At 45.3% G+C, this 22274-nt stretch overlaps 1 protein-coding gene across 9 annotated transcripts in view; it reads left to right on the top strand.

Annotated features, from left to right (window-relative positions):
* The window catches only part of SCUBE2 (signal peptide, CUB domain and EGF like domain containing 2), a 676704-nt gene that overhangs the window by 495614 nt on the left and 158816 nt on the right, over positions 1-22274 (top strand). For 7 of the 9 annotated variants that reach the window (XM_078680981.1, XM_078680980.1, XM_078680976.1 and 4 more), the window contains one exon: positions 20398-20568. The exons of the other annotated variants lie outside the window; for them this stretch is intronic. In XM_078680981.1, coding sequence (XP_078537107.1) covers positions 20398-20568 — 171 coding nt within the window. The remainder of the gene's footprint in view (positions 1-20397; positions 20569-22274) is intronic. 9 annotated transcript variants of the gene reach the window in all.

The following is a 22274-nucleotide window of genomic DNA, read 5'->3' as shown; positions in this document are numbered from 1 at the left end:
CCACCACTGCAGACTACACCACCCGATCATGGAACACCTTAACTTCCAATTCCAGACTGATGGCAAAATCACCATCAGAGGCACCCTTACATACAGACCTCCAGGACCTCGCCCAAGCTTCTGCGACTCTATCCCCGACTTCATCACCCAGCTCGTCGACATTCTCCAAACAATAAATATTCCTCAAAAACCTCCATTTTCACCTCGACGACCTTAGCGACAGCAACACTGCCAACCTCCTTGAAAGCATGAACAACATCGGCCTCACCTAACTAGTCACCAAGCCCACACACATCGCAGGATACACACTCGGCCCGAACTTCACGGCCAACGACAGTGTAAGTACAGCCATGTCACCAGGACAGACCACGCCATTGTCCACTTCACCGTCACAGGAAACCCCAACTCCTCCACCCAGAACTTCACACTGCAACTGGAACAAAGTATCAAAGAGCCAGTAGACCAAAGCCCTTAACACCTCCAAACCTGACACCACAACCAACCTAAAACAGGCTGTCGAGAATTTCTCCACCTGTATGACCGATTGCACCAACAGAGTTGCCCCCGTCAAGCTCACCAAATTCAAGAGATCCTCCAAACAGGCAAGTTTTTATACCATAGAACTGAGAAACAAAAATACAACTGCAACTGATTTGAAAGGAAATGGCGCACCAGCAAGGAACCCACAGACAAGCCAAATTCAAGGCATCTCTCAAGCAATACCACCAGCTCCTGAAAGAGAGGAAAAGGAGTGCCCTTGCCAACAGTATCAAAGCCAGTTCTCGCCATAGCAATTAATTCTTCAACCCCTCACCCACCAAAAACATTACACCCTTCCCAGGAACTCAGGGACATCCTGGCAAACTTCTTCCATGACAAGCTCTCAACCATCTGCAAAAAATTCTAACCCCAACCCACCGCCCCAACATCTTCAGCCTTCTCGCTCCCATAGATGGTAACCTCAACCACATGCTCACCATATGGAAGCAGCTCACCACTCAAAACACCACAGCCATCATGAACTCCATCCAGTCAGGAGCACCCACGGACCACTCTCCCCAACACATCTTTAACCTTGGGAGCAAGATGATCAGCAACGTGCTCACTGCTATCTTCAATACACCCATCACCACAGCCACCTTCTCGATGGATGGAAACATGCGGAGATCAAACCCCTTCTCAAGAAACCGTCCGCCGACCCACAGCGATATCAAGAAATACTGTGTCCCTTTCCTGACAAAGTCCTCTGAAAGGCCATCAACCGCGAACTCATGGAACACCTGGGGAACAATAATCTCTGGACACCTGCCAATCTGGATTCCACACCAACCACAGCACTGAAAAACGCCCCTGATTGCTGCCACCGACAACACCAGAACCCTCCTTGGCCAGGAGAAATGGGGGCCCTGATCCCCCTCAACTTCTCAGCAGCGTTCAACACAGTATCCCACCACAGCCTTATCAAGAGGCTTCACCACATTGGCATCCAAGGAGACGCCCTCAAATGGATTGCCTTCCTCACCAAAAGAACCCAGAGAATCCGCTTACCACCTTTTACCTCGGAACCTAAGAACCTCCTCTGGGGTGGTCCTCAAGAGTCTTCCTTCATCCCTACTCTGTTCAACACCTACATGACCCCCTTGGCCAATATCGTTAGAACCCATGGACTAAACCTCATATTCTTCGCCGAAGACACCTAGCTCACCCTCTCACTATCAGAAGATCCCTCCTCTACGATGGCCAACTTTCGCAGGTGCATGATGAGCGTCGCGGACTGGATGAAAGACAACTGCCTAAAACTCAACACAGACAAAACAGAAGTGCTGATCTTCTGTAACAACACCTCCCCGTGAAACAATACCTGGTGACCTTCTGAACTAGGACCCTCACCTACTGCGACAGACCATGCCCACAACCTTGGCATCATCCTGAACAGCAAGCTCACCATGAAAAGCCAAATCAATGCAGTCTTCTGCGCCTGCTTCCTCACTCTTTGCAAGGTCCGTAAGATCTTCAAATGGCTCCGTGTCAACACCAGACTCAAGTCCAAGTCATCAGCCGGCTTGACTACGGCAAGACAATCTACGTAGGAATCACCTTGCACCTCCTGAAGAGACTACAAAACATAGAAAATTCAGCAGCCAGACTCACCATCGACCTCCCAAAACGAACCCCCATCACGCTCACCTCAAGGAGCTCCACTGGCTCCCCATGCAGAAGAGATGTCAATTCAAGATGCTGTCCTCACCTACAAAACACTACACAGCCAAGGACAAGCATACTTCAGCCATCTCTTGAACTTCCAACAACCCTCCAGACACCTGCGCTCTGCCTCCCTCACACTCCTGATATCCACCATGGCAACAGTGGAGGACACTCCTTCTCCTACCTCGCTACGAAGTCCTAGAATGACCTCCCTCTTCACCTTCGGGCCTCATTCTCTCTGTTGGAATTCAGGAAAAGACTCAAGTATCGGGTATCAGCAAACTGCATTCGAGGACAACATGGGCACTGAGGTTGCACACCGGGCCACTCTTGATTTAAAGACCCCCAGTGACCCCCTGCAACCTTCCAAAATGACCCTGTCATTCTTTGCCCGCAGTTGAACCGGACCGGCCAGGGGAGCCCTTACCTGCTGCAGTTGCTGGACGCCACTTCACCCCTGGGGCCCTGACGCTGTGGTCTCGCCGCTGCCGCTCCACTCCATCGCGGCTGGTGGCGGCTGGAGACTACAGCTCCCAGAGGGCTTAGCGGCCACTTCCGGCCACTTCCTGCCACTGCGCGCCCGGAGGCGCTTTTTGAACAGGGCACTCCCTCCGCGTCGCGGGACGCGCGCGGGCGTCGACGGGCTGAGCCCGGGCAGAGGGCGGGCCGTCTGTGGCCATCCGGGGACGACCAGGGATGGGACGGGCCACCCCCCTTGGCACAACGTGTGAGTACACCTAAACTTTGCAAATTGGTGGTCACCCCATTGTTTTAATACTTGCTTATCGTCTCCTCTGAACTACCACCCATTATGTCTATCCAATCCACCCTACCAGATAACTACTTATTGAAAGTGGTTAACAGAATCAATACGGACAGAAGGAAATCGCTAGGGAAAAGTCCCATGCAAGATCAGCCAATGGATGTGTCCCTGAATTTTAATTCTGATGCTACCAACACGCCTAATGTCATTGCGGCCACTATTACACCATCCGAGCCTGATATCACTATCATTAATGCTGAGACCAATGAGCCATCTGAAAGGGTGACCGTATCGGAAGCTGACCAGAGTGAGACCTATGAAGGTACACCTAGACAGTCCATCAGGGCCACAAGACTTATGAGAGCGTGTAGGAAAACAGCTCCAAAACGGGGAAATCATCATCCTGGCAGAAAAAATAAAAAGGATATTATGGACAAGGAGAACATTGAGAATATAGGGGAATTAATGAGAGAAAGTTGTGTTACTATTAAGTCAGACCAAATAGACTTGTTGGCAAATAATATTGATGATAGACTAAAAATGATCGTTGAGCCCTTGATATCCAAGATTGAGGGTCTGTGTGCAGAAGTTCTGAGATTGCCAGATATGGTGGATAAGCAGTCTGTCACATTGGATAAAGCCTTGTCAATTGTTAATGATTCAATGCGCCCAAATATAGTATCTACACAGGAAAGGGCACAATCATGTAACACAAATGGTTCCCATGCTATTGCTACCACTAGTGAGCAACCACCCATAGAGTTACCTGCATCGACAAGCCCATTAGTTCAGGGCATGGGTCAACCATCTCAGTTGCAGGGAGCAGGGCTAACTAGTGTAGCCAAGGCTATTCCAAATCAGACAATTAGACCATCGTCTTCTATAAGTAGGGTGAAAACTGTTCGGGGGCCAGTATCGTCAGCTATCCCAGCTGCTACTGGGGGAATAAACAGGGCATCAGTGAGGATTAGTAAGCGCCCTGTTGAACTTCCCCCCGAATGTGTACCCTATGTTGTAGTATTAACGAATGTTCCGACCGTAACTCAGACCCAATCTACCCAGGAGTCGGTGGACTCACTAAAAAACAAAGCGATCTCCTGGCTACACCGACACTGTGGTTATCCAGTAGGCTTCTCTGACCAGATTATTTCTATCAGAAGAGTCAACTGGATAGGTAACACAAGAAAGACCTGTGTCGGTGACTGCGTGATTATTAATTTTAAACATCCGCAACATGTTGCAACGGTCCTACTTAGAGCGGCCTCAATCACGCAGTCAGAGACAGATGTTGTTGCTAGGCCATTGGGATATTTCTATAATCATCTCAATAGGCCTACATCTGTAAATAACGGGGAGGGCTTACAGATCTTTAATAATCGCCAACCCATTGTAAATAGACCCGGGTTACCTATGTTTTGTCTTGGACCCCATGAGGGAACACCTATTTCACCGATGTATATGCTGAACTCGGTGCCCGGGGGGAATAGATTTGCAACACATGCCCCTAATTTCCCTTCTGTATGTGAAAGTACCCTGTCACCAGTTAATGGGATGTTTTACCAAGTTCCAATCCAAAATAGATACCAGTCGCTGAGTTGTTTGGATCAAAACGACTGACATAAGAGTAACCCAGTACATGGGAGCGGTGATACTGGAGGTCAATCTATTTCTATTTTTGTAAATGAACTGGATAATAATGCGACAGTGGACTGTATGATAATGGAGGGAGCGGAGGAGAATTTTAATGACATAGAGCTTTTTAATCTAGATGTTAACATGTCCGTAATTGATGACGAAATGCCTACCGTCAATCATGATAGGGATAGGGAAACTTACTATATCGCCAGCTGGAATATTGCAGGGGTGATGGCCAAGGTGGAAATGCTGGGATGGAAGGATTTCATTGATTTATTCGACATCATCTGCCTACAAGAAACTTGGTGCAAAAATTTCAAGGGCATTGATGGTTTTGTAACCTACGGGCTTTCCGCCATGGCTTCACCACATGGCAGATCCAAAGGAGGGCTGCTAGTATTGATCTCTGTTAAATTACCAGTTTTAGTGAAGAAGTATGTAAAAGTAGGGGTTCACTCCCAAATCCTATGGCTATCACAAGAAGGGGGTAGAAATATACTTTTGATCAATTTCTACAATAACATATTTGATGGCACAAGGCATATAGTCATTAATGAGTTAGATAAAGCTGTTTGTAATGTTGTGGAAAATTTTAATGGTGTTTTTGAATTTATTTTTGTGGGGGATTTTAATGTAGCTGTTTGCCCTTTGTCTTCCCAGAAGTTATGTGGTGTGTATAATTATTCAGGGGAGGCTGAGGTTCATTTCCCTCATCATTTATACGGTGAAACCCTGAATAACTTTCTGGTAGATCATGATATGGAAATCATGGAAAATGCTAAGAATGATCTAGGAGAAAGTATACCAACATTTAAAGGGAGGGGGGCAAATACGGTTATCGATTTTATATGCATGTCTCCTAATCTAATCCCTATGTGCTCTGAGCCCAAGGTGGTTGATGTAATGCTTAGTGACCACAACTGTTCAATTACCGAAACTAGATTTTGGAAACCTACCACCACATCCAATATGGATACTGTTGTTGTTAACATCGAGCCCCATAGGTCAAATGGAGTTAGGCTGAGGTGGAAAGGAGAAAAAGCCGCTGTCACATCAGAATCTATCATCAACAGTTGTCTGATGGATATTTCGGCAATCCTCGAACAAGAGGAAATTGTGGCTGCCAGTATTGCCCACTTTGATAGTATTAACTTAACCATCAATAAGAAATTCACAAAAGAGATAGGGCGCAAGATTAAACAAAATAAGGGGTGGTTTGATCATGCTTGTTCAAATGCCCGGAGTAATCTTAAGGAAGCTCTAGCAGTTAAACCAAGAAATAAGAGTCTTGTGATCCAACTTAGGCAGGATTTTAACCAGGTCCTTAAACGCAGAAAGGCTGAATTACAGCAGGAAGCATGGGTAAAGCTAAGCCAAGCCGCGGAATTAAGGGATTGTACTTTGTTCTGGTCTACGGTTAATAGCCCATTCCTCAAGGACGAGAAGGCTCCAGAGCTCACATCCAATGTGAGTGTGGAGTTATGGATCCAACATTTTTCCAATATATTTGACTCAGGCAAAAAATTAGTTTCCGTTGAGAATGGCTGGCCGATTGTTGCTTTATATATTACCGTCGACGAGGTTATGGCCAGCATAAAAGCCAGTAAAGGAGGGAAGGCCCAAGGACCTGATGGGGTACCCATAGATGTATATAAGACTGCCCCGGAGATCTGGGGCCCACTGCTGGTCAAGATTTTCAATACAGCAGTTAGTTCTAAAATGCCATCTACTTGGGTAGAATCAATAATTATCCCTATCTATAAAAAAGGAGACCGGGGTGACGCAAAAAATTATCGACCAATATCCCTCCTGGACTCATCGGTTAAAGTTATGAGCCGGGTCCTCTTAGTCAGATTAGAGGAATGGGCAGAGACCAATGATATTTTAACCAATAGTCAGTTTGGTTTCAGAAAAGGACGTGGCACAATTGAACAGTGCCTGAATCTGGAACTCTTAGTCGGGAAATATACCCAGGCTAAGAAAGGGTCTCTATATCTTTGCTTTGCTGATCTAAGCAGTGCTTTTGATATGGTAGACCACGCCATACTGTGGGCTAAACTGATCGAAATAGGTGCCCCCGATGGTATAGTTTATTTCTTGGCCCGCTTGTACGAGAAACTTAGTACCAGTGTACGGTATGGACCCAATGGGGAGTGCACGAGTAAATTTGGCATTGGGAGAGGAATCAGGCAGGGGTGCGTCTTAGCGCCCCTACTTTTTACTCTCTTCATTAATGAGGTTGATTCTGTCCTGAAGACAGTTGCGGCTGACGCCCCTAGAGTTAACAATCTGAATATTCCGGTGTTACTCTATGCGGACGACGCTGTGCTGCTGTCCAGGACCCCGTTGGGCCTTCAACGCTTGATGGATAAGTTTGTGCATTTCATCAAAAACAGGAAGTTGGTGATCAATAGGTCTAAAACCTATGTGATGGAGTGTAGGTCGGGTCGAGCTAAACCGAAAGTTAATTCTCACTATTACATCGAAGGCGAACAAGTTTTAAAAGTTGATAATTTCTGCTATCTAGGCATTAACTTTTCAAAAAATGGTAGCTGGGATATTGAACATAAAGCAGCTAAAACTAAGATGAATAGGAGTGCCAATGGGGTTTTTGTATTTGCCAGTAAGTTGGGGAGTAGACGCATCTTGTATATGTTAAAAATTTTCCAATCCAGATGCCTATCTGCTGCCCTGTATGGGGCAGGAGTTTGGGGTGTGACATCAGCCGGGTGCCTTCAGGTGGAGGAGAACAATTTCCTGAAAAGGCTCCTGTGCTTACCCAAATCTACCTCTAACATTCTGGTTCATAAAGAAACAGGGATTCACTTTCTTAGTGATTTAATCATGTTAAGACCTCTTTTATTGTGGCGCTCCGTTTGGCTGAATGAAGGCACCTCATTGAATAGAGCCATTATAGAGGATTGCCTTTCTTTGGACCAGCACCTGATGATCCCGTGGATTAAATATAACATTGTTAATTTTCAAAATGTTTTTGGTTTCAATGTGTTTAATGATCGGTATTGTGCCTCCGTTATCTCCAAGTCTAATTTGAAAACTACGTTTCTGAACTTTTGTGTGGAGAAGCGTGCTTTGGAAGAACTGAACCAATCTACATGTAAACTGTACAATAGCATGAATGAGTTCATTGGATTTCATCCTTATTTGACAGAGGTGACTAGAGTCTCGCACCAGTTTGTACTAACCAGAATAAGGATGGGAATTGTACATTATCTGGTTGCGTGCCCAATTGTAAAAATACGCCCTACTGGTCCCTGTGCTTGTGACAACAAGTCTGACCAGAGCACTATGCACTTTCTCTTGTCTTGCCAATTGTACAGCGAACTACGGAAATTCTATCTAAAGCCCATCCTAAATAGATTTGGAGTAAGAACAATTATTGACTCGATGAAACTGCTTTTTAACTTGCACCATCCGGACATTTGTTTTTTCACAGCAACTTTTGTACTTAAGGCCATTAGTATTAGGAAAAGCATGTGTTTTTAATCATTTTAATATTTATTCCATCCCGCACTGGATGATTTATGTATTATGTGTCTTTTTATTTTTCCTTTTTTCCTTATAATGAAATGTCTGTATATGTAACTGTTTGTGCTTTTATGGACATGTTTTATGTTCTGAATAAAGCTTTATGAAATGAAAATGACCCTGTGACCCATGTACCCAATAGGCTCTAGGGACTGCCTTTGTGGCTTCCCAGCAAGCCAAACTTAAATGAATGCAACAGAAAATGGCCATTGGAAACCAAGGGAGTCCGCCCACACCTATACCTGGAGGCTGCCAGGGCAGCGGCCCCTCTTGACCAGTTAAACCAGTCAACAGGAGTCTGTCAGTAGGAACTACAACATAAAGCAAAGGCAATAAAAAGGTACTAGATGAGGAGCTGCAAGGCATTTCCAAGCGTCTCTGTTCCGAGCATGGCAGAGAGTTTGTTTGCTACTTGTAGGGTCAACCTCTATGAGCGTAAGTATCTTATTCCAAGCCCGGGATGGGCAGATGTGTGATATTGCACGACGGCAAGTGGTTACTATCTGTAGATCATTGGCCATTGGACCCACAACATTTAATGGATCTGCTCCTAATGGGGCAAGTGCTTGCATTTTATCTTGTGATAAGTCTAGTGACATGGCTGAACAGATGAAGGTCCTAGCAGCAGTAGGGCCACATTTTATCTAATTTTAAGGGACCCTCTTCTTCCCCAAAGGCACTTTTATGCTTGTCATATTAGTCCTTTTGTCTAGACAAACGACCCTGAGCCACTCAACCCCCGCCCCCATTATGCTGTTGGCCCATCTTTTGCAAGTCCAGTAGCTCACACTTAAGACTCATAGTTTTCCTCTTGCTTTGTTTTTGCACATGATTGAGACTGAAAGCAGTCTGTTTGCTCATTTTGATTTTTTTCAAGAAATGGAACCAAAAATGGATTATGGCCCTTCTAGTCAGCATCTCTCAGAGCTTTCAGGCCATTAGTTGTGCATGTATGATTTCTTGTTAATGTAATAGCTACTTGTGATCATATGTGCTTCTACTACATTGCTTGTGTTTTCAGATGGATGTACTGTAGCACTCATGGCTGCTAATAGCCCTGAAATCATGCAAATGTCTGTGTACTTACAGTTTGATAAAGATTGAAATGTGTTAAAATCTGGCCCTCTTCTCAAAATGCATACCTTTGTCACCAACTATGAAGTCCTCTGTCTGCAGCGACGCCGCTAAGCTGCCAGTGAGGTTTGGCAGAGTTGCAAGGTGATTCATCTATCGGGTGCATCACAGACACACCCCAAAAAAGGAGGAACCCCAAGGGGGCTGCAAGCTTGGGAACCCCACCCCATGGGTGTGTCCTATGGAGGAAAACAGCGATCCCCCTGTATTCCTTTGAGACAGTTGAATTTGGGGAGGGGGTCTGACCTAGCATCGCTCCATTATGTGTGGGAGCTACATCTTCCAACACCACAGGCAAAAGGTACCCCCCTGGTGGATTGTGTCCAGTCATAGGGCAGTCCACTACGGGCACTTACTGCCCAGGATCACCGTATCAATTAACCCAAATTTGCATTTCATAAACCTGTAAATAATTTATACTCTAATTAAAAAACAACTGTGAGGTGTCATATTTCAAGTATTCTATTTATATACACATATTTCATATTCTGTCCTGCGATAACTTCTTAGGGCGATAAACTTTTTTATCAAGAGGGATTTCCGAATGTCCACTAACAGTAGTTTTGCACTGTCAACCTGTTTTTACATTTTGTTTCACGGTGGTGCTAGAGGATAAACATATTGCAGTTATGCCCAAAGAAAAGATGGCACAGTAGGTATTGAAATGACAATCCGAAGAGTATTCCTTACCGCTGTTGCACCTCAAAGGAGTACTGACGGCATTGTTTGTTTTGTTATTTATTTTAATGTAACCACTGGCTCACGATTTGCCAGGAAATTGATTCATTGCTTTTCCCTCGGGTAGCCATCCTTATGGGGCGGCACTCCTTAATTTAGGATATTTACTGGATCAAAATAGGCTTATGAAGAGAGCTTCTGTGCCTTTTCCATCATTACTACCCTTAAACTCCTCATACGTGAAATATTCAACTGTCCCAAACATGGCTATCTCATGTAGTCATATGAAGTTTCCCTAAATGCAAATTTCCGTTGTAATTGCTGTGCGTTGCTGTAAGCGTGGCTGAACGATCCCTGTTATGCAAATCATTGCAATAGTGTAGCAGCACACATGAGAATTCTTCTTGCTTCCAACTAATGTGCTGCTTTGCCCCCAGATGCCCACTCACTAGCCCAGTGGTTCTCAAACTTTTTTGACCATTGGCTCTCTTGACCCATTGGGCATTGTCCGTGGCTCCCCACTGTTACTTTTTTTGGAGGGTGGGGGGAATGTAAGCCCGGCCTCAGGAGTACTTGCATTTTTCTCCCTGAAAATAATTAGGATGCAGCTGAAGAAGGTATTATAATCATATACGCAGGGTGTTTCGTATTACTAAGGCGGTGTCTCTAATAAAATAGTCCTAGTTACACTCCTTTGACCATGCCTTTTTTAGAGTACCCTTTAAAACGTTTTTATCCCCCTTACAGTGCTAGATTGCACCCCTATGCATGTAGGCCCCATTGCCAAATTTTTCTGTGTTTTGAGAATATTTGCATACGCTTCCATTTCTAACCATGTCATATGTGCCAACACAGCTGTCTCAGCAGGGTGACTCAAAAATTTTTTAAATCACATACAGCTTTATGTTTGCTGTCTCCTTCCTAAAATTGCCTCCAAATCAATGCAAGCCATATAAATTCCTCTTATATATTTTTTTAAACGTCCCTCTTTTTTGCTTCTAAATGTTGGCATTATGCCATATATGGTTTTTTACTTCCCTGTGCTCAAGGATAGACGCTGTCTGGAAATGTGTGTGTACTGAAATAAATGTGTACTGGATGTACCTATGATTCAAGTACAAATGTCAATACTTGATAATACTTAATGTGTTTAATAGACAAGACAACTGTACTTTCCTGATAACTTGCATTGGTGTAAAATGTATTTGGGAAAAAAACTAAGCTATTAACAAGTCTAACAAAATTAGTCAGGCATCTTCCGCTTACTTTGGGAGTGTGGGAGTGCCATCACTACATTTACAGCTTTAGGCATGTCACTTAGAAATCATCGGCATCCTGCGTTTAAGTCTAATTAGTTTAACTGAAGTCCATAGCCTCAACATTAATTGCATTAAAGTGCTTGGTGTGCGACTCCCCTGACTATGTTTGATAGCTCCCCCAGGGAGCCACGGCGCACAGTTTGGGAACCACTGCACTAGCCCCTTCTTTGTGCCACCACACTCAACATTCCTACAGTGCAGACTTTCTGACTTGTGTCAATGCTCTGGATTTGACCGCAGTCACACATGGCATGCTGGCCCAGTACAGGATGGAGGGCGTCGTATTGGTAAACGTACATCCATCTAGGAAGTAAGACTTTTAGCGAAACAGAAACGAGCTTCTAGTAAACCCTGATTTCAGGTGAAAAGGCATCCCATGAGTAGATACAGAGATAGAGGGAGTTTGAGCAAGAGAAATGACATTTCAGCTCTGTGCTGGATTGTCATGCAGGTCTCATAAATGTCATAGGGTGATGGTGGTGTGTATGTAATTCGGCAGAGTCTAGGCGCACATACTGTTGGGAATTTCATGCTCTTCTGCAGAGACCTGTGGAGCAGGACAGGGGCGTAACACAGGCCCACGCAGTGCGGGGGGGGGTCCGAAGCTCCAGGGGGCCCCCTCGGCACTGCACTCTGTCCGGAGAGCTCCTAATTGAGCCCGGAGGGGCCCCTCTACAACTCTACATACCTTGCAGGGATGCCCCCTCAATTTTCGTTACGCCAGTGGAACAGGATCATCAGTGCAACTGCAAGCCAAGACAATTGGGGAGAGGCATCTGAACAATAAGCACAACACAACGGCCGCTAGTGAGTGCACGTGTTTGGAAAGACTTATGTAAAATTGACAATCCGGAAGGTAAATGAGCTCTATGATTTGAAGTTCTTCTGCACAACTTTATAGTGCTTTTTTGATCTTTCTGTAGAAGAGCTCTCAAGTTGTTACATATAAAGAGTAAGGGCCATATGTATCAAGATACGCATTTGCGATTCCAAAATAGCGATTTTTAAGAAATCGCTATTTGAGAATCGCAAATGGGTGTGTATGTACAAAATCACATTTTTTTTGCAATTACTTAAAATTCCTTAATTGCGATTAGCAATTTGCGAATCGCAATTAAGGAATACTTTCCCATTCATTTCTATGGGCCAGGAGGCCCATATGATCCTAGACACCTCTCAATCGGGCTTTAGAGCCTGCCACAGTACTGAGACAGCGCTTCTAGAGGTGGTAGACAACATCCGGCTGGCCCTGGATGCCAAACAATCTGCCATCCTGATCCTATTGGATCTGTCGGCGGCCTTCGACACCATTTCCCATAGCGTCTTATTGAGACGGCTGGCGGAGATTGGTGTCGGAGGCCGCGCATACAGTTGGATCCAGAGCTATCTTGCCGGAAGACAATCTCAGATTAAGATCGGACCGTTCTCGTCTTCCTTTGTGGAAAATGATAAAGGAGTACCGCAGGGCTCCATATTGAGCCCCACTCTATTTAATGTTTATCTATCCCCACTGGCAAAGGTAATCAAAGCATACGGCTATGCTGATGACACTCAGATTCTGATAACCTTAGGCCCCAATCCTGCAGATGCCAAAATCAGATTTCAACAGTGCATGATCGACATTCAAAAATGGATGAACAACAATTATTTAATGTTGAATGCAGCAAAAACAGAGATCATGCTATTTGGCATGGCCAATAAAATCTGGTCCGACGAATGGTGGCCTACGGCTTTAGGCCTCTGCCCTGCCCCCAAAAATACAGTCAGAAATCTGGGAGTCATCATTGATGATAAACTATCCCTGACCCCACACATAAACAAAATTGTCCATTCAAGTATTGGATTAATGAGAAGTCTTAGAAAAAATTTTAAGTGGCTCCCACTTGCTTCTCGAAAACCCCTTATTCAAGGCCTCATAATTAGTCGTCTTGATTACGGAAATGCGTTATTGGCCGATGTGAATGACAGTGCCCTTACCAAACTCCAGACTCTGCAGAATTCAGCAGCTAGGCTGACTCTAGACCTCCCACCCCGCACACCCTCAGCCCCTTGTCTGAAGGCGCTCCATTGGCTCCCCATAAGAAAACGTATTTCATTCAAAATCTGCTGCCTGGTGCATAAATCCATCAATGGACACGGACCAAAATACCTGCAGCGGAAACTCCAAGGTTACTGTCCCGGGAGAACCCTGCGCTCTTCTACTAAACATCTTTTAAAGGTCCCCAAGGTCAGGACCGTAAGAAATGGAGACAGGAGCTTCTCCAAAATAGGCCCCACCACCTGGAATACACTACCACTAACTATCAGACTGGACCCCAACCTTAAAACTTTCCGCAAAAACCTTAAAACATGGCTTTTTAGTCGGTAATGAATCCCCTTTGGGTTCTCTTCTCTCCAGTTGTCTCGCAAGCGCTCTGAGACCTATTGGTGAATTATGCGCTATATAAAAATAAATACATAGACATAGGTATGAATGGGAAGTTATTCTCAATTTGTGATTCGCAATTTGCTAATCGCAAATTGAGAATAATTTCAAGGGTGCAGGGATGTCCAAAGGACACCCTGTTGCACCCCCTGAAATATGCATGGGTGCACATGTGGCGCACATACATGCTCTAAGGGCATGTATGTGTGTCACATGGCACTTTGAAAAATTCAGAAATGTGCATTTTTTAAGGAATTCGCAACTTACCACCAACTAGAAGTTGGTGGTAATTTGCGATTCCTTATTTTGCGCCACATTTTGCTTAATACATTCCATTTAGCAAATTCGCATTTGCAAAGGCCGAATTTCTGCGAATTTCGGCCTTTGCGAATTTGCTTGATACTTATGGCCCTAAGTATCTTATTCAGTCCTAGCTTTATTAATGGAATTCTGGTGCTTGTAGTTTTTTCCATATTAATGCAAAGCTGTAAGTACAAACCTGGAAAAAAGGAATTGATGAACTACTACTCGGCATTGGGAGTATTAGTTATGATTTCTGCACGTGCACTTGTGTAGTCCATACTAAGAAACGTTTATAGAACTAATAGCCCTCTTGTGTTACTGACTTTTAACTGTTGCTGTGATCAGCCGACAAAGTTGAAAAGGCTATTCTGATTTAAAGGCCTCTGGGTTTAGTTCAGATAATTTGAGGACTGTTTATAATGAGTCCTCGTGAACAGCAAGAGCTTTTAGTGAAATTTAAGCAATAGAGTGTTTTGATTCTTTACTCGAGACGGAAGAGAATGAAAACGTGTAATAGCATTACTAGTGTGTTCAAAGGGTCAAGAAGAGAGTTGTAGCATATATCCCTCCATGTACACAAAGCCATGGGCTTGATGCAGGTGGATTGTGGACAGCTGTACGTAATTGTTCGGTGGCATTCTAGCAGAAACCAAGTGTAGGGAAAAGTGAAACTATCACCAACAAACTGCATCACATAACTGACAGTGTCACATTCTTGTGCCCTGTCTGTGTGGAAACCCTTGGTAATTTGTTATCTCTTGATTGTTTGAGCCTCCTGCAAAATGAGCAGCACTTCTCAACAAGCTCCCCTTGCAACACAATAATTCACAAATGCTAAAGGTCATTTAAAACTTGCATAACTGCTCCTGATGTGTGTGTGTGACAGAAGCTTGTACTGCTTCTTCCTGTGCTGTTACTATTCTTTGTATGTGGAGGAAGCTTGCAGTGCAACAGAAGGTGCTACATTTGTTCCTTTTACTTGAACAGCATGCACTGCTTCTGTGAATGTAGTGCATGTTCTGTGTGAGGGAAGCGTGTGCTATTATCGCCAGTACTATACCCATATTGTCTGTAAGGGAAACATGCGCTTCTGCTGCCTTTGGTGTAGCTGTGCTGTTGTGTAGGAGAACCTTATTAAAATATTTTCATTTTACAAAATCCCAAATGATTGTCTTTGTCAATTTCTGTTGTCTCTTGTGAGGAACTTTTATGATCACATATTCTAATTCAGATTCCCTCACCCTACCTTTTTCCCCCTTTTTTTTTTTTATTAATGGCCAAGTTGGCAATATTTTTAACGGTAAGTGTTCCAAGGGCAACTTTTAGGCGTTGTATCCCTTTTAGTATCTGAAGCAATATTTATTTTGGATGTTTGGTATTGACTCAGATTGGTGCATCCTTCTATTTCCATGTCCAACCTTTGTTCTCTGCTGGGTTGCATATATTACACTGACATTTCTTTTTTTTTTTTTTTTTTTAAACCTTTATTGTACAATGAAGCTCACAAATACGGGCCTACAACCCACCAGGGCTGGCCACCACATGGTAGAAAACATCATAACCGAAAATAAGTTCTTTACAGGATACGATATCAGGAGCATAGGTAAAACAATAAAAGACATCGAGCAATCAGAAAGAACAGGATAATAAAAGGTTAATTTTCTAATGCGGGGCGGGGTACAGAAGAACAACGGGCCGTGTAGGAAACAACCAGGGAGGAGGGGCCGCGGCAAGCCGCCATCTTAGGAACACAGAATGAAAAGAAGCCATACAAACATCGCTATCCAAAATAGAAACAAATTCGGAATATAAGGAAACGAGAATGGCAATAATCAAACCGCGCCCATCCATCACCGCCCCCACCCAAAGTGAGGAGGCATGATCAAAGGGCCCGCAGTGTAAAAACAATACGAAACGCACCCCGACAGAAATAAAAGGACCCTCATAAAGGAGGAAAAAGGGGAGAGAGAAAAAGGGATAAAAGAAGGGACTCCCACCAAACCATGCACCCCCAGGAGATAAAACAGGATAATAGAATCCGGCCAGCAACGTATCAAAAATCGATACCGAATAACCCAGCGAGCCACAATCAGACACCCACCGGATTACAAAAGTCACAGAAACTCCCCAGGGGGACACAGGCGGAAACGGAGTCCCGAAAAAGTGAACACACAAGAGCCATAGAACAAAAAAGGGAAAATAAGGGAGGAAAAAGACCCCCCAATGCAGACAGACCCCCCCAGCCCACCCCGAAAGCCCACCCTGCACCCCTGCAGAAGGCTACGGCCAACCCCCCGGCAGCGTGCCTGTCGCCCTAAATAGAACCCGAAATATAGCGGAGCAAAGTGAAGTCGGAATCAAAAGACAAAAATGGGAAGGGAGGGAAGGGAACAGGGGATGGGAGACGCACACACACACATATACGGGGGAGGGCCGGGAGACAGAAGTAAACGTACCCCATCACCCGCCTGAATGAAGAACCAGGTACCCGGGAAGCCAAAAATCATCGGGTAAAGTCCAGGAGCACTAGCCAGTCACACAGAACCATACCGGGACATGTTGACCCTCCAAATCAGTGCAAGACTACCGCACACAGACTCAGGCATGCATCAGCCCTGTCCTTGTTTGTCCAAAGTGGAAACTTCCCGATCCAGCGAGGACCAGGCCACGAAGAACAGGAGACAGACAGCAGGAAGATCAGACGGCAGTCCAGAAAAGGAACGGGAAATGAGACACGGAAGATCCAGGAAAGTCACTAAGTGGAGCAAACGATGCAGGCACAAGTCCAAGGATATGTCCAGAGAAACCGACCCATCTGGGCCAGAACAGGAGACATCGCCAGGCAGCGGCGGCCGAAAGGAAGCGGGAGAGTCATGAAGGTCCGGCCAAACAAAATCCAGCTCCCGGGCCCGAGAAAAAGGAGAGAGCGCAGGAGGAGGAGGCGCCATTAAGTCCCACACATCCGCAGACGCGGTCGTGACCGGAGCCAATCCCGCCAGGATAATTCCAGCCGCACCCCGCGGCGGCGAAGTCGCAGTCAGCCGTGGGGGCCCCAGAGGCCCGTCGTGAGGAATCACCTCCGAAGCCATAACAGGCGCGGTTGTACAGAGTCGCCAGGAGAGCAAGGCGTCCAGGATCTCATTAAGTGTAGAAAAACCTTTACAGTGTCCGGCACCCGGGTCATGCGGCGGGCCCCCAGCGCTCGCCCAGGCCCGGCCAGGACACCCGGGGCCGGTCGCCATTTTGAGGGTCCAACAAGGCCGCTCGGTCGACAAACTCCGCCGGGGCGGCAGCAAGGCAAGTGAAGTCCCGCCGACCGGCAACAGAGCACCCCAGGCAGGAAGGAGGGCCACCAGAAGAAAGGGGTGCGCCGGCCGCCCAACGCCGCCGGTCCCGTTCTCCGAGTCCGGGCGGTAAAATCAAAATGGCCGGACCGGAGAACAATGGGAGAGCAAGCCGGACACACAAGGAGCTCCGACAACGGAAGGCAGCGCCTCCAACATAGGTCTCCCTCCAACGGGATGCGGCCAGTAAGGACCTCCGGCCCACACGAACAACAGCCTTCCGACCACCTCCACAGCGCCCCGAAGAGGAGATCCGCAGGCTCCGTCCGGCCCGGGAGCCGGGAAGAAGATCCAGGCCAGTCCGCCCTCCACTCCCCAAGACAATCGGGGAGGCACTGCACCGGAACCACAGCAGCCAGGACAACCGGAGCAAGAGGTAAGTGCCTGCAGAGCGTTGTAGCACCAGCACACAGCAAAAGGGGCTTCCCGGGGCAGGATAACAACAGGATAAATGTGAAAACACAGGCGGGCGAACGGAGCCGAGCTAAAGCGCGGCCATCACGGTCGCGAGCTAGGCTCCTCTACACTGACATTTCTTGACTGCAGATGTTGCACTAGTGCGGGTACCACCAGGCACTGCCTTTTGTTGCAAAATGTGTACAGACTGAGTGGTTCAAACTGTTGATTTTGCACATGGCGGGTGGTGCGTATATCATGAAAAAGTTGTTTTTGTACCTATTAAATCTCTGTAATATCGAGGAAAATTGACCAAGTAATTCCCTTTGTCCTCAAAAAATTTGCTGTGCACATCTGAAATGGTGGAAGGAAGCAGAAAAGCGGCCGGTAGACAAAACTCCTTCTCTGGTTTCTCTCATTCCTCTTGATCTATTTCACCCTCCGCCCGATCTCCTAGCCCATGCCACTTTGAATGGCTTCACCTATTTGTCTCCATACATGGTAGAAGGCCCATTTAAACTTTAATGTTTTCTATTGAATTCAGTTCCTGGCATGTGAATTTTCCTACTTCTACAGAGCATCAGTGTAAGACATTACATTTGCCTCCAGGTCCTGTATGGCACACGCAGGTACATCTTTAGATCTGTGTGTGTTATGGGCACCCGGTGCAGACCGTTACTTTGTGCCAAAAGACACTCTTTCCAATGCAGGTGCAAAATGAAATGTGTGCCCCTGTAATGGAGCAAGCACGATAGTCAAAGACCGAGAGGCCGTTCAAAGCACCACTCGATCTATTGTTGTAGGCTGACTGCTCTGCCTTCGGAGAGGTCAATCAGGAAACCTACAGCAGTGGCCCTTGAAGGCTGCTTGAGACCATGCGTGCTTGCTCCCAAAGCGGTTTGTCGAGGGTTTCTGACTGTGCACCACTTCCCAGGTAACAGAGTTGGAGTCCCCCACCTCCCCCCACCATCCTCCCATGTACCTACATCTGTAATATAACATTGTGGCACAGAGCATTCTCTTACTTGCATGGGGCGATGCCGCCCAGCAAATGAGAAAGCATCCTGATGACACTGTGCAGAATGTTTATCTATTCACAGGGAATTACAAAGAGGAGTGTGCAAGCCTCTGAAGATGTGCCCTACGAGTATAAAGATAGGAGTAAATAGCAGCTGTGTGCCGACGGCACTCATGGAATCTGCCAGAATGCTTGCAGGCCTAAATGTGGCTGATTGTCTTAATTGTTACTTATATTCAACCAGTAAAATATCCCTTGTTGTAGAGTCTAATGTCAAAAAACCCTGATGCCCATTTCTGAAGCGTCAGCAGGAGTTTTACTCACGGCAGGGCAGAGCACGTTTTGGTGGCACACTAGCAGAATCATTTCTCGTGTAAGTATCCCGTATGCCCCTTTAAAAAGCTCTATATAACCGCTGCCGCACATTCCAAGTTCAAAAGTTTGCTCTTGCTGTTTTAGTTCAGCCGATTTCCCCCCCAAAAAAGCCAGCCAGGAAACGTGTGTTTGAAGAGATGCACAAAAACTCGAAGCAGATTTGTGTTTCTGCACCTCAGCCTACAATGCCGTGTGGCAGCCCCGCCAAACAGAGCAGCTTTTCTCCGCCATTCTGAAAGAAGGCTACAGCTGGTAATTTCTCAAATGAGAGGGAAAGTGTTGTTCCCGCTGCTAAAGCCGCAGCGGTCGCCAGAATGCACAGAGCCGGCAGAAAGGCCCGGTACCCATGGTTGCCCAGCGTGACCCGAGCCTGTGAACTGTGAAACTGTGATAACTTCAAGGACGCCACGGGAAGCGATTTGCATCCGCTGTTTGCGATTTCTTCTTGAAAAGTCAAGGCATGGTTCTTAGGAAAATGGTTAGTTGGTGGAACATTGACCCCTCTTTTATTGGGTTCGCCTTCACCAGCCGAGATACCATAGTGTTTGTCTATGCCATGGGACACTCAAAGGCTAACGTCCTGAAAGGGAGGCTCCAAATGTCTTTGTAACCATTAATCTAGGCGTCCTGCGGCCCCCCCTTTTTGCATGATAAAAGCTTTCACATACTTTTTTTTTGGGTGGGGGGAGAAAACAGCTGCATGCGATTTAAGAATGGGGTTTTAATGGTCATTGAAGGCCAACAAAGGCCTGCTCTGGCAAAATGAAGTGCTCTGGAGGCAATTGGTTCTTTTGTTAATTGGAAGAAAAACAAGGAGGTTGCTGAAGCAAGGGAAAGGAAACAGAAAGAATTCTGGATTTAGCTATTAATTCTGAGAAATTGTGTTTACAAACTTGGGGTGATTTATGCAATACTGCTAAACATTTTCTCTTAATAAGAACAGAGTGCCAAGAAATTCAGAACTATTTTAACTTTGTGTTTATTTAAAATAAAAAATATGTTTAGATTGTAAACAGCTTATATACAAAGGAGACTTTTTGTCTCCATATACGTATTTTTCTCATTTCTTGTTTTAAGCCCAGTTGAATGTTTTTAGTGTGACCATCATTGATTTTTGTCTAGATTTTTTTCACGTTTACTTCCTTGGAAGGGTTCTTGAGTAGCACTCAAATCCTGGACTGCTTCCAACTCCGCTCGCGGTCACTGTTGTTGGGTAACTTCGAAGACTTTTGATGACCCTTGTATTTTTTTGCTAGTCAGCTGCAATGTTGGAACATACTATGATGGGGACCAGGAACAATGCATTTTGTGCCCCAATGGAACATACCAAGATGAGGAAGGGCAAATAACATGTGAAACTTGTCCACGTACAGACAGCCATGGATCCCAAAAGGCAACAGGTGCTCGCAACATGTCCGAGTGTGGAGGTGAGTATGGCATCTACAATGCATGTATATGGCATCAACTATGTTTTCATTTGTCTGTCTTGTATAGCAGCTGATGTCATTTATTGCTATTGTTCGGTGTAACAGAGTGTACGTTTATTCATACGTACAAGACTACTTCCAATTTAATAATTTAGTATGTATTTGCCAAGCTCTTCATGGCAACACCCCCAGAATATCTGTCTTAAGTAAATATGCCAATCAAACCATTAATAACACTCTACCTGACACTAGTACAAGTACTGAGCTTCAAATGCAACTCCGTGAATGGTTGTGCATTTTCAGTACGCACACCCCCGCTCTTGAACTATATGCCACTCACTTTAGGCGAAACAGAGCAGCTCTTCTACTTAAATAAGGCATTGTAGACATAGCTGTTCAAGATAGCATTTTGTAAGGTTTGATCGTCGTTAGCCCTCACCATCTTACAAGCATGCACTGACTGCTCAACCAGATATCAGCCACTTAACACTTAATTGATGGACATGTTCCAATAATCTAAAATAAAAGATTAAAATAAATACCAAGCATAGTTTAACGTGATTTAATGTTAAATTAAACTGAGCACTGTGCGAAGTATTTTTTTTAATTATTTATGCATTCATTTCTACTTTAGAACATGCCTTCCATATGACTTTCCAGTTATGTTAGAGTGCATCTGTATCCTTACATCCACAGCTTGTTTTGAGCATCTCCAAAAGGGGGTTTGTCAGATAATAGTTTGGCTGAATATCAGTTCTTTCGCCTTTGATGGTTCGGACCTTGTATACAGAGCTGTCAAGTAATCACCCAAAGTGTGATGCAAGTGGAGAGGAGGCAGTATATGTTCTGCCCTTTCTGCGCTGATCCCCATTATGGAGAGCATGTAAACTTTGCCTATTCATGATTAAAGTGGTTGCTCTTAGGGTCTTTTGAGGACTTTAGATAGCTTGTATGGGCTTCAAGTGACTAATCAAGTTCAGGACTGTGCTGCATACTTTGTTTTCAAGGGTATGAGGGGGACTTAGTTTGCAGACAGTTTCTGAGGCTACTTTGGGGATCCCTCCTCAAACGCCCTTGTTGATGGAGCACAGGATTTTCAACCCAATACAGCACTCAACAGAATGCTAGTTGAGCGCTTTCAGAAGTGGTATTGTGTGGTCTAGTTTGTAAGGTTTTAAGCTTTTCTGCATTGAGGTTTTGCTCAGGAGTTTCACATTTTGCCTCTTGGGGAGACATTTGTTGATGGTGTCACAAAAGGACAAAGTGCCTTTACAGACGTATTGGCTGCAGTTCCTAAGTACGTACTTAGTCTATTTGTAGGCCATAGTAGAGATGGACATTATTTCATGTAGCCACATGTAATGTTGATTTGTATTTTATGTTGATTAATGGGTCCAACTGGATTAGGACTGCTTGTTGGTCCTTACTTTAGGGTACTGAGTTTTTCTTATATTAAATATCATACTCTGTATCTTGATGGTCTGAAGATGGAGTGTTGGGTGTAGTGACTTCAATGGTCATTGGCCTCTTACACTTGATGTTGGTGGGTGATCTCTATCTCCAAACGGAAGTTAGAGGTTGTCTCTTGCACCTCACATTGTTAAGTGATTAAAAAAGTCACAGAGTATGTTTGTGTCAGTTGGCTTCTTTAAGATAGGGGCACCGTTTTGAACCTAGTCGCAATGACCCAGTAGTAATGACATTTT

Source organism: Lissotriton helveticus, chromosome 3_1 (genome assembly GCF_964261635.1).
Source record: "Lissotriton helveticus chromosome 3_1, aLisHel1.1, whole genome shotgun sequence".
In the NCBI taxonomy this organism is placed as follows: Eukaryota; Metazoa; Chordata; class Amphibia; order Caudata; family Salamandridae; genus Lissotriton; species Lissotriton helveticus.
Note: the sequence above shows the minus strand (reverse complement) of the source record. Positions and strands in the feature narration are given on the sequence as shown.